The following is a 22138-nucleotide window of genomic DNA, read 5'->3' as shown; positions in this document are numbered from 1 at the left end:
GATTGCCCGGACAACCTCTGAATTCGGAAGGAGGCAGCATCAGCAAGGGACCCACGGCTCTGTGCTACCCTGACCATGGGCTGCTCGGGTTCAGACGAAGCAGCCTGGGTGCGAGAGTGTCTCATCTCATCAGGGTTTGCATATGTAAATTATTTTTGTTGCTCTGCTGGCCCCAGAGTCTGCTGCCCACACACCAGCCTGGGGCTGCAGCGCCGTCCCGTAGCCCGCACCAAGGGACATTAGGCCAGAGAATGTTGGCTCGGAGCCATCAGCCAAGGGCAAGTGTCTATGGGATACAGCGGCCAGGGAACACCAGGGAACACCAGCTGAGGTCCATGGGGCGGCAGGGAGCATGGCCCTGTCCCTCGGCGCTGGAGGGGTGCAGGGCGGGACTGCAGGAAGCCGGGTCCCGGGACAGGAACTTCCTTTTGTGAAACACCCGCAACCCGCGGCCGGACCAGTTTCGCACAGGCATCGAAGGCAGCAGCGGGCCAGCTGCGGCCACCAGCCCTTTCCTCTCCCAGCACACTCTTGCTGACCCCCTCCACTGCTCTGAGCATCCCCTGGAGCCGGCCTGATACTGGTGGTGACCTCCATGTGACACTGGAGTGGGCATGTGCCCAGTCCAGCCCAGCACTCCCCTGCCCCAGCTCACCCCCACACCACAGCAACCCCTGCACTCTGACAGGGCCCTTTTCCATGGAAGAATCTTCTCTGCTCTCAGCTCCAGCATTTAATTGAAATCTGCAGAAATTACAGCACATGTGTCTCCCTGCCTGTGATTCCAACAGCCTTGACAAGAAATGACAGGGCAGTGCAGAGGCCTGTCCCCTCCCATGGTGACAAATTCACTCTCCCTGGTTCTGAGGCAGAGCTGGGCACCTACTGAGTCTGGTCCTGGAGGTGCAGCACCACATCAGCAAGAAGGGAGGGGACAGCTGGGTTTTAGCACTGGCTCACAGGTAGTTGTCCTCTTCCTCTTCCTCCTCTTCCTCATCCCGTGCCAGCGCCTCGATGTCATGGGTGATGTCCGTGATCATGCGGTTGAAGGACTCGGACTCAGAGCGCAGGGACCAGCTGTCGTAGCTGCGCACGGCCGAGGCCGACGTGTTGCTCATGCTGCGCTTGATGCGGCCGAAGCTGTCAGTGAGGATCCCGCCCTCCCGGATCCCGATGCTCTCCAGGAAGGTCTCAAAGTACCCGATGTCTTGGTCAGGGATGAAGGGCCTCATTCCTGTCATAGGCACCGTAAGCCTGGGGAGGCTGCCCAGGCAGGCAGCACTGGGGTGTAATGCCAGCCCCACTGGCTGCTGGCAGGAGGTTTGTCCCATCCTGGCCCCAGTAAGCAATGGGGGCATCCCCTGACATCCCCTGAAGCACACCCAGCACCAGCACCGTGTCCCCAAGGGATACACAGACATCCCCAGGGTGACATGGTGACACAGGGTGGCTGCAGACACTCACCCAGGAGGAGGAACTTCCTGCGGTCCCCGTAGAGGCGCAGGAGCTCGGTGCAGTATTCCTGCACCGGTGTGCCCAGCCGGTACTCGCGGAGCAGGATGGCAAACTGCTGGATCTCCTGTGGTGACAGCTTGTTGCGCAGCTGCGGTGACACAGGGACAGGTTGAGCTTGGGGACACCAACAGCGTGCAGCCCCCAGCCCCCCACCCTGTGTTCCACTGCTGCTCTCTGGCACAGGGAGCCCAGACCTGCCTGCTGTCCCTGCCTCAGCTGCTGGCACCGCTGGCCTGCTGCTTGTCCCCATGCCCATCCCTGTGCCCTCACCGTCACCATGTAGTCCTGCAGCTGCTCCAGCCCTGCGCCGCTCTGGTCACTGCCACTGCAAGCGGTGGCCAGGCTGTGGTGGGAGCGGTGGAAGGACGGCGAGGAAGTGCCACTGTAATAAGCCTCAAAGGTCTCGTGGGAGCCATTGCTGTGGGAGGACACAGATCAGAGGGTCCTGTACCCCTCCTGTGCCCAGCTGCCCCCCACCCACTGCACAGCACCCGCCATCAGGTAGGGCTGGGCCATCACTGCAGTGGGGACTGGCACCCACCCAACGGCAGGGGCACCCACCCAGGGGCAGGGGAGTCCCACACCAGTCCAGTGGGACGCACCCCAGTCCAAGGGCACCCTGGGGGAGCCAGACTCACAAGGAGCTGCAGCAGCTGTAATCAGCATCGTAGCCATATGTCCCATCTGTGCGGCAGCTCTCGCCTGGGGAGGGAGAGCTGAGACCTCTTAGCAGAGACAAACCCCCCACGATGTGTCCACACACCCCCATCTGTCAGCCCCATGACACCCGACTTGCTGTTCCCACTCCCGTCCCCAGCCACTCACTCCTGCTGGAGAGCCAGGGCCGTGTGGGTGTGGAGGTGTAGTGGTACCCGGCGCGGTCCACGCACTCGATGCTCTGGTCGCCGTAGATGATCTGGAACACCTGGCAGATGAGGGCACAGGATTCCTCACCAGCATCCTGCAGCGGGAAGGGAGGAGGGCAGTGAGTGCCAGTGGATGGGCGAGCGGGCGGCGGGTGGAACACGCCGGGACGGCTCACCCTGTTTGGCACGGCGAGGATAATGAGGTTGGAATAAGCGTCAGGGCAGGGCTCCTGAGGGTCCAGGGGGTTGCTGCCGGCGTGCCGCCGCTCCCAGCTGCCGAAGCCGGTGCCGCGCTCCCAGCTGCCGCCGGCGGTGCCGGCCCGCCGCCGCTCCCAGCTGCCGCCGCACGGCTGCCGCCGCTCCCAGCTGCCCGAGGGCCGCCCGCGCTGCCTCCGTTCCCAGCTGCCGCCCCGCCGCCGCTCCAGGCTGCCGCCCTGCCGGCCCTCCTGCCCGCCCCGTGCCGCCCGCCAGTCCAGGCTGCAGATCGTGTGCCGCCGCTCCATCGGGCCCCCGAGCCGGCCCTCCGGCCACGAGCCCCCCGCACGCTTCTCTGCGGGAAACGCCTCCGGCAAGCCGGCCGGGGCCGCCTCGGGGTGCGCCCCGGCGGGGACCGGGTCCACTCCCAGGCCTGGGGAGGCGGGGACAGACAGGGCATCAGGGCGGGGGGCTGCGCTGCCCACCCTGCCTGGTCCCCTGCCCCTGCCCAGGCCTCCCTGTCCCACCAGCCCAGTGGGATGCAGAGAGATGCGGTGTGGGGTGAGGATGTGGGAGCCCCGGTGGGTTGGGGACAGCTCTCCGGGGTATGTGTGTGGGAGAGGATGGGACACAGCAAGACACAGACAAGGTGGGATTTTGCCCTGATAGACTCTGACACCCATCACCCGCCGAGCTCCAGCCCCTCCTGCCCAGGGGACACCGGCTACTCGGGGCCGGCTGTGCCTCGGCTGGTGGCCCCCGGCCGGACCTCCGCACCGGTTTTGAGGATGAGGAGGTGCAGGGCATCGTCGCGCAAGTAGGAGGCCGCCGCGATCTCGTGTGTGGGGATTCGCAGGATCAGCTCCTCGTTGTCGCGCCAGGTGAGCAGGAGGCAGCGCGCCGAGAGGCTGAGGATGCTGTCCTGCTCTGGCGTCGTCTGCAGCGGCAGCTCCTTCAGCTGCTGCATGGACAGAGTGCAGGGAGTTGCGTGGGGCACCCGGCAGCGTGGGATACCCAGTGCCCACCCTCCGGGAAGTGGGGACCCCTCTTACCCTGGCCGTGTCCAGCAGCTGCAGCACCTCATCCCGGCTGGAAGGGTTCAGGGAGGATGTCACCCATGTCAGATGACCTAAAAACTGGACAGAAAAATACCCAGGGCAGCTTGGGGATCTTGGGGCATGCACCCTCCCCGCACCCATGGCCCCAGGGTCAGGACACATCTCCCTGGGGTTCAGGGAGACCCTGCAATTAGGGGGGTCCTCTCTGCATCGCCAGCGCACCCTTCTCCTCCCTGGGTGTTTGCCTGGGCAAGGGACGGGACCAGGACTCTCCTGGCCACTCTGTGTGTGGCTCTCAGCATGGTGTGGTGGCCTCAAATCCCCATCCTAAGCAAGCAGCGACCCCAGGCACTTTTGGGGATGCCTTTACCTTCACCTCCTTCTCCACGTAGTCGTGCAGTAGGATCTGGGGGTCGATCAGGTAGTCGGGGGGATAGAGGGGCACGGAGTGCAGCGGGCGCCGATAGACGCTGCTGCGGAGCGCTGCCCTCCGCGCAGCCTTGGGGAAAACCAGCCGCTTGATGGGCGACACGAAACCCTGGCAGGGGAACGGGCACGGGTCAGCACCGGGCACCCAACCCTGGCCCCACACACGGGGTCCGTGGCACCCAGCACCTGGGGATGGGGGGCAACAGCTGAGCACCTCTCTGCCGGCTCTTCGCGCTATTTGGGGGGCTCCACTTCTCCCCACTGTGCCGTGGGAGGGGTGCGGAGCCTCTCAAACCTGTGCATGTCGCCCGCTCCCACCCTCCCGCCAGCCCCCCGGACACCAGCCCCAGCCCCACGCACCTTCTTCCCCTTCTTGGCCTCGCTGTCCATGGCAGGACGCGGTGCTGCGGCCGCCCCCACCGCCCCGCTCGGCGCCGCGGCGCTTTCCTGTGTCGGAAACTCCACCAGGATAGCTGGGATGTGAGTTCCTGCCTCTCCTGGGGGGTGCTGGGACTAGGCTGGGCCGGGCTCAGCTGGGCTGGCACTGAGACTGGGACTGGGACTGGGACTGGGACTGGGACTGGGACTGGGACTGGGACTGGGACTGGGACAGGACTGGGACTGGGATAGGGACTGAGCTGTTACTTGGGCAGAAGCAGAGGCTAAAGTTGGCTGAGATGGGACTGGAGCAGGGATTTGGACTGGTGCTGGTGCTGGGACTGGGTCTGGGGTTGACACATATCGAGACTGGGTCTGGGACTTGGGCAGACTTGGATTGAAGTGGGCTGAGATGGAACTGGAGCAGGTGCTGGGAGCAGAGCAGGTGCAGTTTCTGTATGACTTTGCTATGGAGCAGCCCCTGCCCCTCACTGCAGGACTCTTTCCTGGACCTGGGGCTGGTTCTGCTTCCCTATGACCCCACATCAGCCTCATCTTCATGGGGCAGCCCTGGGGGCTCCCAGCCCTCGCTGCTCACATCCTGTCCTGCTTACACGGAGCCCAGGCACCGGGAACAGCGCGGGCAGGAGCCCACACAGCTGCATCCAGCACCCAACAGCTGCCCAGGGGATCCAAACCCATCGTGGGTCTGGAAGTTGGCCGGGGATCGGGGCCTCCGGCAGGGAGGAGGTTGGCCCGGCAGTGGCCATGTCCGGCAGCTTCCTCCCCGAGATGCTGCATCCTGCCTGTGCACCCCTTCCCTGCCGGCCACCACGCCAGGGCCACTGGCACCGCCCAGGGCCACCGACACCCGGCAGGCAGCGCTGCTACAGCCATCCTGCCCTGTTAATGATGTCCCCGAGCAGTCCGGGACAGAGAGAGGCATCATCCTGCCCTGCTTTGGAGCCTCGGCTGTGAGCTGGAGTTGCCGACAAGGACAGGATCTCACAGACAGGGCTTATTGAAATGAATTTAATATCTCATGTTGCAGCAAAATTAAAAATATACAAAAAGTTTGTGGTATACAAAAAAGTCTCGGGACGGACCCCGGCCTCCCGCTCGCCCCCGCCCGCGCCGAGGGTCCCAGAGAAGAAGGTGGCACACAGAGTATTTACAGTACGTGACAGCAGCCGCCGGGTCCCAGCGCTGGGGGGCTCAGGGATGTGGCTGAGACCCCGCGGCAGCCCCTGCCAGAACAAACTTCCCTCACTCCCTGAAGCTGGGGCAGCCCTGCTGCCACCCCTGGGTGACACCCCCAGGGACCAGAACCCCGCCATCCCCAGTGGGAGCTCGAGTACCCCTGGAGCTGTGCCCATCCTGACCCCCGGTCGTGCCCCTTTGTCATCCCAGTGGGCAGGCGCTGTCACCCCGCTATGGGGGGACAGGGCGCTGGGTTTGGCTGCTGCTGTGGCACAGGCTGGGTGGAGGGCAGGGGGGGTGGCCTGGCGCAGGAGACTGAGGGCTCCCCCCGAACCCCACACGTGGCCAGACTCCTCTGCCCAGAGCAGCCCAGGGCTGAGGGTACCGTGGCTTGAGTGCATAGAAAAGTGTCCCTCTGACCCACCAGCGTGGCCCTGGGGTCCCCGCACGAACCCCGGCATGAAAGGCATGCCCAGATGGCATCTCTGCCCTGGGGTGGACAGGGGCAGGGGGAGCCCAGAGGAGCCGCCCCGTGCTGGCACACAGTCCCCATGTGTCCTATCCCCAGATTCTCTGTGAGCCCGACCCAAGGAGGAGCTGCCACCACCTGGGCACCGTCCGGGGGCTGCGGTGACACTGCTTGATGCCTGCAGCGGTGAGCCCCCGGGCCAGCCTCCCACCCCTGGCTGCTGCCCCCCACCTTCCCTGAGGAAAAGAGACCCCGCCCCAGAGCCGCCCCATGCCGGGGCTGCCCCAGCACGACCAGCACACACCACCGGGGGCTGCCCCAGCACGACCAGCACACACCATCGGGGGCTGCCCCAGCACGACCAGCACACACCACCGGGGGCTGCCCCAGCAGGACCAGCACACACCACCGGGGGCTGCCCTGGCGGCAGTGAAGGAGGGGTGCAGGCGGCAGGGGCCCAGCCCACTGCCCAGCCCCAGCCATGCTCTGCACCCTCCTCCTAAAGGGTTTCCGAGGCTTCCAGTTAGCACCAGTTAGCACCAGTGAACCCAGCGATGGCCAGCCCAGCCTGCTGTCACCCCAGCTACCGAGAAATGGGAAACAAAAGCAACGTGATGCCACCGCACACCCACCCACCCCGGCCGTGTCACAGGGCCGGGCACGCACACGCAGGGACCCCACATCCAATCGTTCCCAGGTGCAGCTTTCCCATCCCACTCCTCCCATCCTCTAGAGCCTCACAGGGCACCCCATGGCACAGAGGGGCTCTCAGTGCTGCCCGGACAGGGATTGGCACTGTGGCTCGGGGCAGCCAGAGGCCGGAACCCGGTGGAGCCATGGCGAGGGCACAGGGGATGCAGGGAAGGCACAGGGGCCGTGGGTGTGGGGTGCAAGGGGCTGGGGCAGCACAAGGCTGGGGGGGTCCAGCAGCTCCCCTGCCCTGCAAACCCCTGCCAGCCCCTGCACACTCACACTCACACACACACACACACACACACAAACATGCACACAACCCCCCCAGAACAGTCCCGGCCTGGGGGGCACAGGGTACATTCAGCACAGCCCCTCGGTGGGGGCTGAGTCTGGGCAGGACCAGGGACACATTCAAACCCAGAGCCCAGGCAGCCCCACTCCCCTGGGGAGGCAGGAGCAGACAGGGGCAGGGACTGGGGGCAGGCAGGGGAGGGGAGGAGGAACACAGGGTGAGGTCAGGGGAGGCAGGGTCCCAGCTCAGGTTTATACTGGGGAGCTGGAGGAGGGTGATGCTGATGAAGGAGTGAATGGAAATGCTCCCGGGTGGGAAGGGATGCCAGCCCAGGAGAGGAGAATGGCTGGGGGTGAATCCCACTTAGGGGAATCCGGGGAACGCCGGCGGCCCCGCACACACCCCTCAGTGGTGCCAGCCAGGCCCTGCCACCCCCAGCCCCAGCGGAGGTAGAAAATGTCACACAAAATGTCACCATTCAGGTGAAAACAAACCCAATGAGATGAAGCAGTTCCTGTGGGGATGGGGGGGAGGATGGGGTGCAGCCCTCCTGGCCGCTGCTGGGGACCCAGCCCAGAACCAGGGGTGCAAGGTTCGTGCCCACCCACGAGGGGCCCCCCCAGGCCAGGGTCTGCACCCCACAGGATATTGGAGACCCCATGGGGTTGGGGACATGGCTCAACCCTGAGGCAGGGGGGGCTGAGGATGGATATGAAGGGGCTCACTTAGGGTTGGTGTGGCAGAGGGTGGGGAAAATGGGAGACATAAGGGGGGGACTGGATGGACCCCGGCTGTCCCTGCCCCAGCTCCCTGGGGGTCACAAGCCCCTTGCACACCCCAGTGCAGCCGTGTTCCATCCCCACGGCTCTGCCGTGGCACAGGCACCTGTGTTCCCGTGTGCTGCCCACTGTGCCCCAGCGTGCCCCACCGTGCCCCTGGCAGCTGCCAACCCCCATCCCAGGGCGTCCCCGGTCCCCATCCTGCACCACTGATATGGGCCACAGCACCCACCGCCTGGGCTCAGGCACCGGTGAGGTATTTTGGCAAGGACGAGCCCTGGAGGGCGTGGGGGCGGCCACCGTCGGGTGAGACGGGTCTGGGCTGCGGGAATGCAGCGCGGGGAGGGGATAGCACCAAGAGACCTCCCCGGCCACCGCCCACGGGATGCTTGGCATGGCGACACGGCAGCGCCGGCAAACCCAAAGGAAGGCAAACAGCTGCGGAGACTCAGGGTGGCCTGGGTGGCACCGGGGCTCCCGCCGCAGCCTCACGCCCCGCAACCTACACGGTGGTCTCGTATTCCAGCACCTCCTGCGGGGCGCCGGGGGTGCGGTACTGCAGACGGGGGGTGGTGGGCGACGCGTACTCCAGCGCCAGGATGGTCTTCCGCAGGCGCCGGTCGATGAAGTGGGCATCCCAGGCCGGGTACTTCTTCCTGGGCAGGTCAATGCGGATGACGGGCCCCTCTGTCCGCGGGGCGCGGGCGGCCGGCGCCGGCGGGGCACAGGGTCTCACCTGGAAGACGGGCACGCAGCTGTCCCGCTCCCCGGGCGCCCCGTCCCGCTCCCCCCCTGTAGTCCGCGGCAGCGAGCGCGGGGGGCTGGTGACGGCTTCCACGGGGGACCCCGGCACTGGGGGTGGCTCCTGCCGGAAGATGCAGCCCACGGAGCGGTGGCTGAAGATGGGGCCGTTGGGGTGCAAGAGGCAGTAGTAGATGAACATGAAGAAGATGCCGAGGGCGAAGCTGGAGCTAACCACGCAGACGAGGATTAAGGCGTTGAAGTCGGAGGTGGTCTTGCGGTCGTAGTACAGGAACCAGAGGATGGTGAGGGCTGCGTTCTCTGACAGCGTGATGATGTAGTAGATGCACATGCGGTAGCGGCTCCGTCCCTCCTTGACGTTGAACCAGCAGAAGATGTAGATGATGCCCACCACCATGTTGTAGATGATCTCCTCCCACTTGGACATGCAGAAATCTGTCTCACCCTGGATGATCCAGAAGGTCATGATGCACCAGTGGGTGACGATGAAGATGCCGAAGTAGAGCTGGAACACGGAGGCGAAGAGGGCAAAGGCGATGGCACGAGCAGCGATGGTGAAGAGGTGCCAGAGGATCTGCACCACGGCGCCCTTGTAGGACATGGGCATCTTGTCCTCCCGCGAGTCCCGCAGCACCTTCTGGTAGGATGCAATCATCCAGGCCAGCGAGACCAGTGAGGCCGAGGCTGAGAGTCCTGCGGGGAGCAGCCATGAGAGCCTGCAGAAACCAGGGACCTCCCTCCTCCCACCCTGTCCCCTGCAAGCGCTGTCCCTTACCCTGCAATGGCTCGATGCTGTTCTGTTGCACCATGATGCTGAGCTGCAGCACGAGCTGTGGCGCGCTCTTGAGGAAGGCCTCCAGCAGCCGCAGCATGCTGATGTCCGCGCTCTCGAACATCATCCGCCAGTAGAAGTGGCGGCGGCGGTGCTCGGCCTGCCACCGGCTCTGCAGCCCCAGGTACAGCGTGCGGAGGTACCTGTGAGAGGCAGGGGAAGGGTGCCAGGTGAGCTCACCCCACTCTGCCTACACCAGGAATGCCCTGTGACCACTGCCAACCTGTTCCTGCTGATTTGGGACCATGGAAAGCCCCCTAGACCAGGGGTGCCAGGAGCTGCAGGGCAGCAGCAACAAATGCATCCCTGTCCCAGGCCAGGGCTGCAATTTGGGAAGGGGTGGATTGTGCAAAACCAGTTCAGCACCCCAGAGCCCCAGGCCATCACCCCGCTGCCCACCCAGCCATACATCACATCACCCCAATCCTTAACCACCCATGCAGGGTCTGACTTCCCCAAGCTGGGGATCCCATCCACAGCTCCACTTTCCAGCCACCCATGGATTCAGGCTGCCCCAACCCAGCACCACATCCGGCTGCTTCTCAAAAGGGATATTTTGGTCCCAGCTGGCGCAGAGCCCAACCTGCTTCCTCCTGCCCCGGCCAGCACGGAGGAACCAGCTGGTTGTGCCGTGCTGCCCGCAGGAAGCTCCCGGCGCTCATGCCGGTGTTGCCTGGGCTCTTGGCAGGGCTGAGGGTGCAGCCACACGCTGGCCTCGGCCATCTGGTCATCGGCCGGGGGTCAGTGGAGGTGTGCGTGGCACCGACGCACGCCTGGCTGAGTCACCGCCACCAGGGACCCTCCCCACGGCAGCGGGCCAGATCTGGCACCACAGGAGGGGACACAGGGCTGGCCAGGCAGGGCTTCCCCGGGCAGCCCTGCCTGCACCACGGCCAGGGCTCTGCTGGCGAGGAGGAGAAGGGAGCCGGATGAGGAGGAAAACAGGTGCAGCAGGAGGACGTCAGGCCACAGATTCCTCCCAGTGAATAAAATCCTCTGGCAGAGCAACGGCTTCTCCATCAGCTCCAGAATGTGCTGCCAGACAACTCCATCAGCCCAGAGCATGGGAGAAAGCCTGATCACAGCACTTTCAGCTCATCCGTCAGCAGGAGGAGGCAGGAGCCAGCCCTTCTCCCGCTGCAGGGACAGCAGAGTGCTCCCACCCCCGGGGCTGCACAGCCTGGAAAGCAAAGTGCGGGCCATCAGCTGGGGCCACCGAGCCCTCAGGACACCCTGCTGCCATCTGCTCTGCCCTGCCAGCCCCACTCCCAGCCTCACCGGCTTCTCTGTGCTGGTGTCAAAGTGACGTTTTAACCTCCACCTCCGGGGCAGCACCTAATTTTAGCCTTTTCTGCAGCCTGTGCCTCACTGCTTGGGGTGGGGAGAGGCTGTGGCCACCTGGCTCCTGGCTCCTGGCGCAGATCTGCATCCCAGTGCCACCTGCTCACAGCAGCCAGGCCAGTGCTGCCATTGTGGCACCACCACAGCCACTGCCCCTCAGAAGGATCCAGTGAAGGACCCTCCTCTCTGGTGGGGAACAAACCAGTGGGCAGCCCAGGGCTGGAAGGCACAGCATAGGGGGAAACAACAAGGGAAACAATGTAGAGCCCTGGCTGCTGTAGGGTGTCACTGCTGCCCCAGGGTGCCCATGCATGAACCAGACTTGGGAGCTGGTGACCTCATCCTGTCCCTGTAATTAGTCTTGATAATTGGGCTCATCAGCGATCCCATTGTCCGTGGCACAGAGCAGCCGCTGCACACTCACTACAGAGCCCTGGGTCCTGCACTGCTCAACAAGTGACCCGTGGCTTCCCCAGCTTTCAGCAAGGGCACAATTATCCCTCTGTCCGCCATCTCCATAGGTCTCATTAAAACGAGAATTCATCTCCCATCAACTCTCCCGAATGAAATGTTGATTCTTATTTGTTCTGCATTTGATCATCCCGTGGTGTTTCAGCCCAGTGAGCGATCCCAGCACTGCCAGCACGGCGGGCGCTCCCCAGCCCTGCGCCGCGGCAGCTGCACGGGAAACACAGAATCAATCACTTGAAAAAAAATCATTTAATTTTCAAAAAAACTGATGATGAGGCAGAAACCGACAGTGAGAGCTCTCAGGGCTAATTGCTCCCTCCTTTGTATTGCAAAGAGTGATCCAACAAAAACCCTGCAGTAGGAAGGTGGTGGCTTGGGTGGGCACTGGTTTTGTCAGAGCCCCACTACAGCTGGATTTGTCACCAGTGTCACTGCTTTCCCCCAGCTCTCAACTACTGAGTCCAGTTTTCAGGTGCTGGAAAAAATGAACAAGGAGAAAAGCCCAACACTGGTTACATACAAATCTGCTAATCATCATCCTTAGATGGAAAAGGATGAGAGACCCTTTGATCCCAGAGTGAGCAGTAGAAAGTGTGATTTTCCTAGAAGATAATTTGGGATCTCATCCCTTAATCCTGTATTTAAACAAGGAGAAAATTGCTTCTCTGTTACAGCCGTTTTAATCTCTTACACATCCTACCAAGCCAGGTCATCAGGGAGAGCTGCACATGTGCCCATGTCACTGCACTCACTGTGTACCACCAGCCCCACACCACAAGATGCCCTGGCTATTTGGGGCAGATGGGAGTACCTGAGGGCACCTGTGCTCAGGGAAAGGCTTTGTCTGGCCCTAAAAACCCCTTGTCCTTTGCACCAGGGCCAGGTGGGGAATGCCAGCACTGGGTCCTGCAGCAGGACAAGCTGATACCCCAAAGCTGGGTGCTCCCAGGGCTGGGAGGGCTCCTGCTCCCACACAGACAGAGCAAAGCTCTAGGGAGCAGAGGTCCCAGCTCTGCCACACCTCATGAACCCACCCAGATGTCCTTGCCCTCCTGGATTGCTACCAGACTGGCACCTGGACTGAGGGGTGGCACTGGCTCCCCAGGTCAGCAGAGGATGGGGGTTTACAGGCTGATGGGGGCTTTCAGCAAAAGAGGGACCAGGCAGCCAAACCATGTGTGACCCTGGTCTAACACAGACACAGGCACAGATAGGGCTGTCCCCAGCCCAATGGGACCTGAAGCACACCCTGGCCAGCTGCCAGCCCATGGAGGTGGCAGGGGACACTGACACACTTCTGGGCAGGAGGCACACTGCCATGAGCAGCACCCCTGCCCTGCAGAGCTGCTTTGGTGAAAAAGTTGGGGACTTTGTGAGTGGATAACCAATCCTGAGGTGCAAAACTATCCAAGCACGGCCCACAAGCACACCACAAGTGGTGGTGTGGGACCAGCTGGGGACAGGCCCATGCTGCTGCTGCTTACATGGGCACATGGTCACGGCACTGGCAGCATCTCCAGAGACCATCTGTGATGGAGTCTGTGCGTGTGCACCATGAACATACCCACAACAACTAACTTTAACAGCTTTAATTAGGGGTAACCACAGAGCTAGTGCTCAGAGCTGCTTTTGCAGGTAGGAATCAGTTTTCATTTTTGGGATTGGGGGTCATTATCCCAGGTGGGGCTCAGGGCTGTGCAGTGAGGTTGGTAGAGGTGAGGTGAGGGAGGAGGCAGGTAAATTAGGAAGGGAGAGATGTTTGGCAAGGGACACAGTGCTCTGACCAGGGAAAATCCTTTCTTTCACCTGCAGCTTTTATCCAACATTTCTCTAACTGCCACATCCTCCTGCACCGGATCCAACCCCACTAATGGGTTTAACAAACTGCATTTAACTGGTCACCCGAACTAATCCCAAATCCAGAGATTAGAAAGAGCCTCAGCTGCTGCTTGAGACCAACATGTCCTGGAGGATGAGTGCTGAGAGTTACTGCTTTAATTGGCTTAGGAGTCTCCATGGCACAGCCGATCCAAGAGCAGGACTGACACGCCAAGAGCAAAGCCCCCGGCTGCGGCTCAGCTCCAGCTTGGGTCGGGATCAGGTGTGTCGGGCTCACGCCAGCTGCAGGCAGAGCCAGAGAGCTCCAGTCCTCTCCCCCACCAGCTCCCCTCGCACACCGAAGCAGGTTTTGCACCCATCCTGCAGCCAGAGTACCCTGAGAGTGGTCCTGTTGTCAGGGAGATTGGGGAGGGCAGGTGTGCTGGCAGGTGTGCTGAGCACGGCACACACTGCACTGTCAAACAAAGTTAAACACCCCAGAGCATCCCAGAAGGAGCAGCAGAGGAATGAACATGCAGACACCAACAGGGAATGAGCAAAGAGCCTCTACTACAGCACTCAGGAGGGGAAACAGGATGGAAACCCGAGCCGGGAGTGCTGCCGGCTCCACACATTGTTCCGGGAATTTGCCTTTGTCTGCCCTCCCGGCACCAGCTCCTGGAGAGCCGCTCGGTGCCAGCGCCCGGCTCTTTCCCAGCACGTGGGGTTGGAGCTGGGAGGGTGCGGGGCTGGGTCCGCGGCACAGCAGAGGAAGGTGCCAAGGAAACATCACCTTGTGCATCTGGGGGGTCTACAGAGAGGCGGATGAAGGGCCTTGAGCAGCCCCAGCCTGTCTGTCTGCTGCTTGCCCAGCCCACACCACCAGCCTGTCCCCAGGACTGGGAGGGGGCAGCAGCAGAGCCTGGACAGGCTGGGAACAACCAGCACCTCCTTGCCCACCGCCCCACAAATACAGCGAGATCAGGATAGGAGCCTCGAGGTGTTCAGGGCCCAGCATAATCACTTCACACCCCCAGGACTACACTGCCATGGCCAGACAGGTTCCAAACAGGCCCAGCACCACCTGGCAGCAGGGATGGTAGGGCTGTGGCACCGAGCTGGGCTGTGGCTCCTCACCCACACCCACACCCACACCCACACCCACAGCTCCTACCTGCACCCACAGCTCCTACCCGCACCCCCCAGTACCCACGGCTGGGGCCTCCTCTCACCACCCATCTTTCTGGGGCTGCAGAGAGATTGAGACTTGTGCCTCCCCCAGCTGCCTGGGCCCCAGCTTCACCTCTCCATCCCCACCCACTTTCCCCATGCCCTGCCAATCCCTCCTGAAGTCTCCATGCCGTTATCCCCACCCATGTCCCTGCTGCACTGTGCCGCTCCCTCCAGGCCCCGCCTGGCTCCATGACCCCCATGTCCCCCGCTCCCCCCGCACCCCCAGACCTGCCTGAGCTGCAGCAGGTGGATCAGGCCCTGCAGCAGCCCCATCGCAGCCCCCTGTACCCTCACCCCCAGGTACCCTCGTACCTCCAGACCTGTCCCAGCTGCAGCAGGTGTGTCAAGCCCAGAAGCATCCCCATCCCCCCAGCACCCCTATCACCCCGATACCCCCATGCCCCTGTACTCCCAGACCTTCCCATACAGCCAGACCTGCCCCAGCTGCAGCAGGTGAATCAGGCCCTGCAGCCGCCCCCTCCCCGCTGTACCCGCACCCCAAAGGCACCCCCACGCCCCAGGTACCCCCGTACCTCCAGACCTGCCCCAGCTGCAGCAGGTGGATCAGGCCCTGCAGCAGCCAGACGCAGAGGCGGCAGCAGCCGCGGGGGCCGCTGTCCTTGGTGCCGCCGCCGCTGTCCTTGGTGCTGGCGGCGAAGTCGTAGACGAACCACCTGAGGCTGAGCATCTGCACCACGAGCGAGGGCAGCAGCACGAACAGCAGCGTCAGCCCGAACCACCACCGCTGCCCCCGCACGTAGTAATGGGCCGCCAGCCACAGGTCCGAGGCACCGTCCGCGAAGCAGACGAGGAGCGCGCAGAACACCCAGCAGCCGTCCCGCAGCCGGTACCGCCGCGCCGGGGGCTCCGCGCCCGCCTCCCGCCGCCCGCCGCCGCCCTCGGGGCTCTCCAGCAGCACGGCCGGGCCGCCGCCGCCGCCGTCCGACTTCGCGGCCATGTTGTCGGGGGAAAGGAGGAGAAAGGAGGGAGCGGGAGAGACTTCCGGAGGGATGGAGCCCGCCCCGGCAGCGCCCGCCCCCGCCGGCCTCGCCCCGCGCCCGCCGACACCGGCTCCGCCGCGCCCGGCGCCGGGAGCCCCCGGCGGGTCCCGCCGCTCCCCCGCCCGAAGGGGCAGCCGCCCCCCCGCCGGCGCCGCGGGGTCCCGGAGGAGCGCTCGGTGCCGCTGGGCACCGCCCCGCTCTGGGAAGGGCAACCGGCCCCTCCCCCGGCCGGCCCCCACCCCCCGGGTCCCCGCCGGCGGGGACCGCCCGGAGCCGCCGAGCACCGCGCCGTGCACCGTTCACCGTGCACCGTGCACCGTGCACCGTGCACCGTGCACCCCGCCCCGTCCCGGCGGAACCGCCTTGTCCGCGCTGTCCGACCGCTCCTTCCCAGCCCACCGAGTACTGGACCTTCCCGGGAAGCTCCTGGGTAGCCCCGCGGCGCCCCAGCCCCGAGGGTCAGCCCAGGCAAGACCCTGCCCGTGGGTCCAGGCTTGGGCCCAGGTCCGGGTGCGTGGAGATGTGGGTGCCTCTTCTCCCCTTGGGCTGAGACAGGACCACAGACCACCAAAATCCTGCCTGACGCAGCCAGAGAGGGTCCCAGCAGGGACTGGCTGGGTTGGACCAGCCCTCCTTTGGAGGGAGTCATAGAATCATCATAGAATGGCTTGGGTCAGGAGGGACCTCAAAGATCAATTTGTGCCAACCCCTTGCCACGGGCAGGGACATCTGTTCAAAGAAGGTGTATTCTCTTTGAAAAGACCAAAAAGATGGGGTTCGGTAGCAGGCTTTTGTTACTCCTGAGATGAAACTCGTGCAAGAGTTACATACGTTACTCCCCAGCCTCGGGAATGTCCCTGAAAGTGAAGTGCCAAGGCCGCTGGAGTCTGGGTGCACAGGAGCTGCCCTGCTCCTCGGCTCTGCCCCACCACCTCTCCTCCGCTTGCTGCCGTGAGTGTTTGGGCACGACGCGTCTGGCAGAGCGAGGGGCTGTACCCCCGGGGTGTGCTCACACGAGGAGCAGCACTGTGCCGGCATCCCCGGCACTGCTGGGAGGGATAGGGCTGCGAGGAAAGGGCTTTCTCTCCTTTGTGGCGGGTCTCCAGGGAGGGTGACTGCATACAGGCAGCTGTCTCCTGGAGGCAGCCCCAGCCCCCAGCCCACGGGGCCGGGCTCTGGCTCTGGCTCTGCGGCTCAGCCCCCGAGGCTCAGCCTGGTGCATCTGCGTGCAGAGCTCAGCCTGCTGGAGCCTGGCCCATGGTCAGCACACTCTGGCACACAGAGGGGGGAGCGTGTTTGATCCCGGGAAACACAGCTAACTTCCAAATTCTGCCTTGCAGAGTAGCCAGAGGAATCAGCACAAACCGGGGTGGGGTAAGCCTGGATTCCTGGGACGCAATTCAGGGGATGCAGAGGTTACTCAGCACAAGGGAGTGGCCAGGCCCTCGGCGAGGCTCTCCCCGTGCTGCATCTATTAGCATCGATAATGAAACACCTCACCTTGAGATGCTCCTGACAGATCCCCCCACAAATGCCTGCCTGGGGGAGGGGATGCTCCCAGCAGCCCAAAGCCTGAAGAAAGCAGCCTTTCATCAACAGCCAGGCAGGGCAGGGCCCCTTCCAAGGATGGAGTCCACTGGGCAGAGCCCCTGTCAACACCTGGCCACTCCAGACCTCTTTGGGCTTGGTCCCTGGGGACTCTGTCTTGGTTGGGTGATGGAGCAGGGACTACGTTGCCATGACGGTGGGCACAGTGCCAGGGAGAGGGGACTGGGAAATCCAGGAGAGACAGATTCACCTTTCTCCCCTGACCCTGAAACACCCCCTCTGAAACAGCAGTTAAAGATCCACAGCCTGGGAACATGGAGACCGTGGTTTGAAGTCTGATTTATCTTAACAACAGGCCCCAGCAGCCACATGAAAGGAGAAGAGAGAAAAAAACCTTATAAACATCCCCGAAGCTTCCTGTGCAGCTGCCAGCAGGCAGGGAGGGTTTCTGGCTGCATACAGAAAAGGGCTGCAAGGAAGAAAAAGGAACATGATGAAACCAAACCTGCTCTTTCCACAAAACACACAGCAAAGCAAAGCAGCTCCCGGCAGCGGGCGGATGGCCGCTCCCTCTGACTGCTCAGTTCCCAAGGGAGCTGGTCCAAATGGACCTCTGGTTCCAGTCTGAGTCCAGCTTCCAAGCAGAATGTCTGCCTCTGGCACTGGCTCCAGGAGGAGAAATCCATGATGATTTGTGGCTGGCTCAGAGCTTGGCTGGGGAGAGGCCACAGAGTGCAGCACCAGCCACTTCTCACTGCCCTGAGAATGTTTTCCAGATGCCCATGGCTTTGTGACCCCTCAGCTGCAGCTTCCCCCACGCCTGTGCTGATATGGGCCCCACCCTCCCAGGGGGAGCAGCCCCCACCCTTCCATGCAGCCCAACATTCCTGGCAAAATCCTGCCTTCATTGCACTGTCATTGGTAACCCCAGAGTCACTGCTTCCTTCCACTGCTGCCAGGACACAGTCAGCCTGCTCCCATCCCTGTTCCCATGCCGCATCTCATCCCATCCCCATCCCCATCCCCATCCCCATCCCCATTCCCATCCCCATCCCCATCCCCATCCCCATCCCCATCCCCATCCCCATCCCTCCTGCCCAGACTCTGGAAGCCCTCCCTCCTTCCTGCTTTTTCAGATCTCCAGCCAGCTGTTCCCACCGACAAATGAGCATTTCACAGCATTGTCATCCAGCCTCAATCCCAATACATTTTCTGATTGATGTCAGGAAGGAATCTAACCTGAGTGTGGATCATTCCCAGCCTGGAGTACCTGTGTGTGCCCCAGCACTCACTCCCACTGCTCCCCTGAAGCTGGCATACTTCATTCCATGCTGCCACAGAGGGAGATCTCAGTTAACTGAAACAAATGACCTTATGGGATTAGGGACAGTAATCTTCCGATCTGGGTAATCTCTCTTAAGGGATTATTTGCCCACAGAAGTGTGGTGACCACCAGCCAGCCACTGCCTCGCTCCCTCCATCCCTGGCCCCTGTGATCCTCATCTCTGGCAGCCCAGAGGGGCCGCAGCACTGGGGTCACCACCTTTGGGGAGCTCTTTGTCAAATGAGTTTCATGAAGTGCATGTGCCAGGGCCCCCAAGTGCTGGGGCTGCTCTTCTCTCCAGCCCCTGTTTCCTGCTTCAGGCAGGTTATTTGGGCTCCCTCCCTTCAAAGCCCTGATCTAAAGTAGATAGAGTTCCCCCCACCATCACCATGTAAGCAGCACAGCCAGGGTGGCAGAGATGGACAGCTGGGGACAGAGCTGCATTCAGAAATTTGAGATGCTGTTTCAGGGCTCTGTCCAGAGTAGGGACATGGGACATGAGAACTCGTGTCCCCTGTTACCCACCAGTCCTGGGTGGGCTCCTGGGGCCCCTTTCCCATTGCAGAGTGCACACGGTGAGGATCTGCCAGTCCTCATCATCAGTGCTGGGTCTCCCTGCATCTCCCACACCCCATTTTTCCAGCTCCTCTTGCTCATGACTGAGTGGGGCAGAAAGAAAGGGATAAAAAGCATTTTGAGGGACAATATATTTCCCTTCTTGAAGGCAGGGTCATTCAGGGCAGCAGATGGACATGGTGCCCTGCCACAGCATTCCCGGGACCAGCCCCTGCCTGACACAGACTGGGGGGCACCGGGGCTGCCTGAGGGTGAGTCAAGATGCCGGGACCACAATTGGCTCCAGTCCCTGGGGATGGCAGGTCCTGGACGCTGAGCTACAGATGAGCCACCAGCTGCACGAAAGGAAACCCGAGCTCATCGCCCCCCAATTTGAGTGCCCTTTATTGCGTTCTGGGATGACAGAGAGGCCACCTGATGCTCCAAGGACCCAGCTGCCAACAGCGGTACCGTGCTGGGAAGCAGCGAGGAAGAGGAGACAGACGGTGGTGCTGGGGGCGAGGGGGCCGTGAAAAGTTATAAATAATTCACATGCAAGGCAGGACTCTCATCCCCCCGTCCCTCCGGGTGGGTTTGGGACCGGCTGCGGGGCCAGGACCCGCACTCTGTGGCTCAGCGCCACATGGCCACGATGACCCCTCCATCCTTTTGCCGGGCGGCGAGTTCCGTGGGCACAGAGGCAGCCCGGAGCCAACCCCGGCACCGCTAGTCCACACCACGGACGAGTTCCCTGGCTGGGGCCGGGCCGGCGGGCACCTCCCTCCCGGCCCACGGCCACTCGCGGCCCCTGTGGCGACCCACGCGCGTTCGGTCGGTCCCAAACCGGGCAGCGCTCCCGGCGGTGGCCGCGAGAGGGCGCGCTGGCCCCGGGCCCTCCCGCCGCGGAACCCGCCCGCGCGGCTGCGGCTGCAGCCCGGAGCCGAACGGCGGCGGACCCGGAGCGGCCCCGGTGGAGGCCCCGGTCCCGACCCCGCTCGGCCCCGCCATGGCCCGGGACCCGGCCTTCGTGCTGCGCTACCTGGCCGAGGTGGAGGAGCTGGCTGAGGACGTGCTGGCGGCACGGCAGCAGGTACGACCCAGCTCCGCCGGGCCTCCCCCGCCCCGCTCTTCCCGCCGCCGGTAGCCCCGAGCCCCGGCCGCTCCTGCCTCTCTCGCTCCCGTTGTAGATCGTGGACCTTGACGTGAAGCGGAACCGCAACCGCGAGGCCCTGCGGGCGCTGCATAAGGACCCGGAGCCCGACGGTGAGGCCGGGCTGGCTGCGCCCACCGGGAGCTCGTGGCCGCGCGTCGGGGAGCGGCTCCGCTGACAGCCCCTTCCCTTCCCTTCCCTTCCCTTCCCTTCCCTTCCCTTCCCTTCCCTTCCCTTCCCTTCCCTTCCCTTCCCTTCCCTTCCCTTCCCTTCCCTTCCCTTCCCTTCCCTTCTTCCCAGCAGGGAAGGCCATGGTTTGTTTCGGGAACATGTTCATCGAGCTGCCGAAGGCAAAGACCCGGGAGATCCTGCGGCAGGGTGAGGTCACCCCGAGGGCTCCGTGTAGCTATAAGCGTTTTAATGAGCACCATCATTAATAAGGTGTTGTCTCAATTAACAGAGTTCTGTCCAGGGATGGGCTTTGATGTGCCCAGAACCTCTCGAGAGGCTGATTCTGGCCCGTGCTGTGCCCTGAGAAGCACATGCAGAAGCTGCTCAGCCCCGGGGGTGGTGGAGGTGGGGTGGGACCTCCCTGTGCCTGTGCTGTGTCCCATGGGAAACTGAGCCTTCATCCCAGAGCCCACTGCAGTCCTCCTCACTCCCGCCTCTTTTCCCAGACCAGGAAGAGCTGGATGAGGAGATAAACAACCTCCGGAAAGAGCTCCGGGTGAAGGTCAACCAGCTCTATGAAGCTCAAGGTAAACGCTCCCACTCTGGAACCTGCTCAGTGCCTGGGAGCAGACTCATGTATCAGGAGGGTCCAGAAACTCCTTAGTTCCCTGTGTTCCTGCAGCCTCTTTTCCACTGGTTTTGCAGTTCCCTCCGTGCCCCAGCAGCACTGTCTGTCTCTGTGTGGAGCTGTCACCCAGCAGCACCCTAAACCCCCTCTGACACTGTGCTAGGGTGACCCCACTTGAGCTTCCAGGACTGTCCCTGCCCTCCCCACAGCCCCTCTCGAGTTTACCATGACCTGCTTCACTTCTTTTGTGATAAAATCCTGATTTTTTCACTGTGTTTTCTCAGGCAAACCTGAGCTGAAGGGGTTTAACCTGAATCCTATGTCTGCTGAGGAAATGAAACTCATCAACCGCATCCTGGAGGGCTGAGGTGGCCATGCCATTGTCACAGCGTGTTTGGCTGTCACTGTGGGTTCATGTTTCCATAGCCACAGTCCTTGGGATTTGCAAGGACACTGCTGTGTCCAGAGCCCACCCAAGTGAGGGCCCTGGGAACCATTTGGCTGCTCAGCTACAACACTGCAGTTTGTTTGGATCACAAACCCCTTTTCCTTGCTGGAACTCAGGTGGCAGAGCCGTGCTGGATGCAGCACTGGGCAAAGGCCCACGGCTGGGGTGGAGGTGGGATCATTAAAATCAGAGCAGTGGGACATTTCCTGACTCCATGTGTATGTTCCTTGTTGGGGACTTACGTGAACGCTTCTGGCTTCAGAGCTGCTCCTTTGTCACGTTGGGAACAGGAGTAGGAGGGATTGGGAATCCTCCACATGCCTGAAGCACAGAAGAGGAGTTGTGCACGCCCATGGCATTCAAACAAAGCCAAGCTGTACATCTGAGGCACGTCAGGAATCTCTAAGGATGTGTAGGGAGGAGCAGGAGGAGGCAGCATCCTTTCAGTCTTGCTTGGAAAATATGTTCCACTGTTGGAAGGCAAAAGACAGCAGAAATTAGGCTTTCAGGACTGGATGAAGGGATAAAACTTTGGTATATTTAAAAAGCAGCCTGAGGAGGCCTGAGCAGGAATAGTCACTGAGTTTGTCTTGAAAAAGAACAATTGATGTTACCAGTAGTAGTTTCTGCAAAGGTTTTAAAATTTGCTGTTTTCTGCACTCCCTCCTCTGAATGTGCTCCCCTAAGGGCTTAACTTGGTCAAGAGCATAAAATTTTTAAAAAATAGTGATAATTAGTACATGACTACAGTGAGTTTGATTTTTTTCTGCTTACCGGGAAGTGTCTGGGTCCAGCCAAGCCCTTATTTTTTTGAACTTCTGTGGAGATATTTCTGGATAGAGTTTCAGAACTGTAAACATGGCTGTTGTCCTTTCTCCAGCCCTGAGGTTGCTCACCTGTTCTGCCAAATCTTGCATGAGCAACAGAGCTGGGCCTGGTCCCTTGCTCTCTTTCCTTTTTCCCAGCCATGACAATGTTAAAC

General features: G+C 62.2%; 3 protein-coding genes across 6 annotated transcripts; 1 reads left to right on the top strand and 2 right to left on the bottom strand.

Moving 5' to 3' along the window:
* Positions 1 to 720: 720 nt before the first annotated feature.
* Positions 721 to 4540, bottom strand: CCM2L (CCM2 like scaffold protein). Of its 4 annotated transcripts, none has more exons than XM_058850914.1 (10): positions 4424 to 4540; positions 4005 to 4172; positions 3629 to 3712; positions 3354 to 3537; positions 2558 to 3009; positions 2341 to 2476; positions 2154 to 2217; positions 1786 to 1933; positions 1465 to 1603; positions 721 to 1234 (listed from the first exon to the last, which is right to left on the bottom strand). In XM_058850914.1, the coding sequence occupies exons 1-10, from the start codon at positions 4451 to 4453 to the stop codon at positions 957 to 959; spliced, it is 1683 nt and encodes a 560-aa protein (XP_058706897.1). In that variant the 5' UTR covers positions 4454 to 4540; the 3' UTR covers positions 721 to 956. The 4 variants fall into 4 exon arrangements, with proteins under 4 accessions (XP_058706897.1, XP_058706898.1, XP_058706899.1 ...); XM_058850915.1 differs by having other exon boundaries at positions 2341 to 2440; XM_058850918.1 differs by having other exon boundaries at positions 1092 to 1263.
* A 3836-nt stretch (positions 4541 to 8376) lies between these two features.
* On the bottom strand, positions 8377 to 15289 carry XKR7 (XK related 7). Its single transcript, XM_058850691.1, has 3 exons — positions 14865 to 15289; positions 9412 to 9611; positions 8377 to 9329 (listed from the first exon to the last, which is right to left on the bottom strand). The coding sequence occupies exons 1-3, from the start codon at positions 15287 to 15289 to the stop codon at positions 8377 to 8379; spliced, it is 1578 nt and encodes a 525-aa protein (XP_058706674.1).
* A 4366-nt stretch (positions 15290 to 19655) lies between these two features.
* Positions 19656 to 21358, top strand: PDRG1 (p53 and DNA damage regulated 1). The gene is made up of 5 exons (XM_058850439.1): positions 19656 to 19849; positions 19947 to 20022; positions 20213 to 20287; positions 20587 to 20667; positions 20993 to 21358. Exons 1-5 carry the CDS (start codon positions 19766 to 19768, stop codon positions 21073 to 21075), a joined length of 399 nt encoding a protein of 132 aa, XP_058706422.1. The 5' UTR covers positions 19656 to 19765; the 3' UTR covers positions 21076 to 21358.
* The last annotated feature ends 780 nt before the right edge of the window (positions 21359 to 22138 follow it).

The sequence above is a fragment of the Poecile atricapillus genome, chromosome 15 (genome assembly GCF_030490865.1).
Source record: "Poecile atricapillus isolate bPoeAtr1 chromosome 15, bPoeAtr1.hap1, whole genome shotgun sequence".
NCBI lineage: Eukaryota > Metazoa > Chordata > Aves > Passeriformes > Paridae > Poecile > Poecile atricapillus.
Note: the sequence above shows the minus strand (reverse complement) of the source record. Positions and strands in the feature narration are given on the sequence as shown.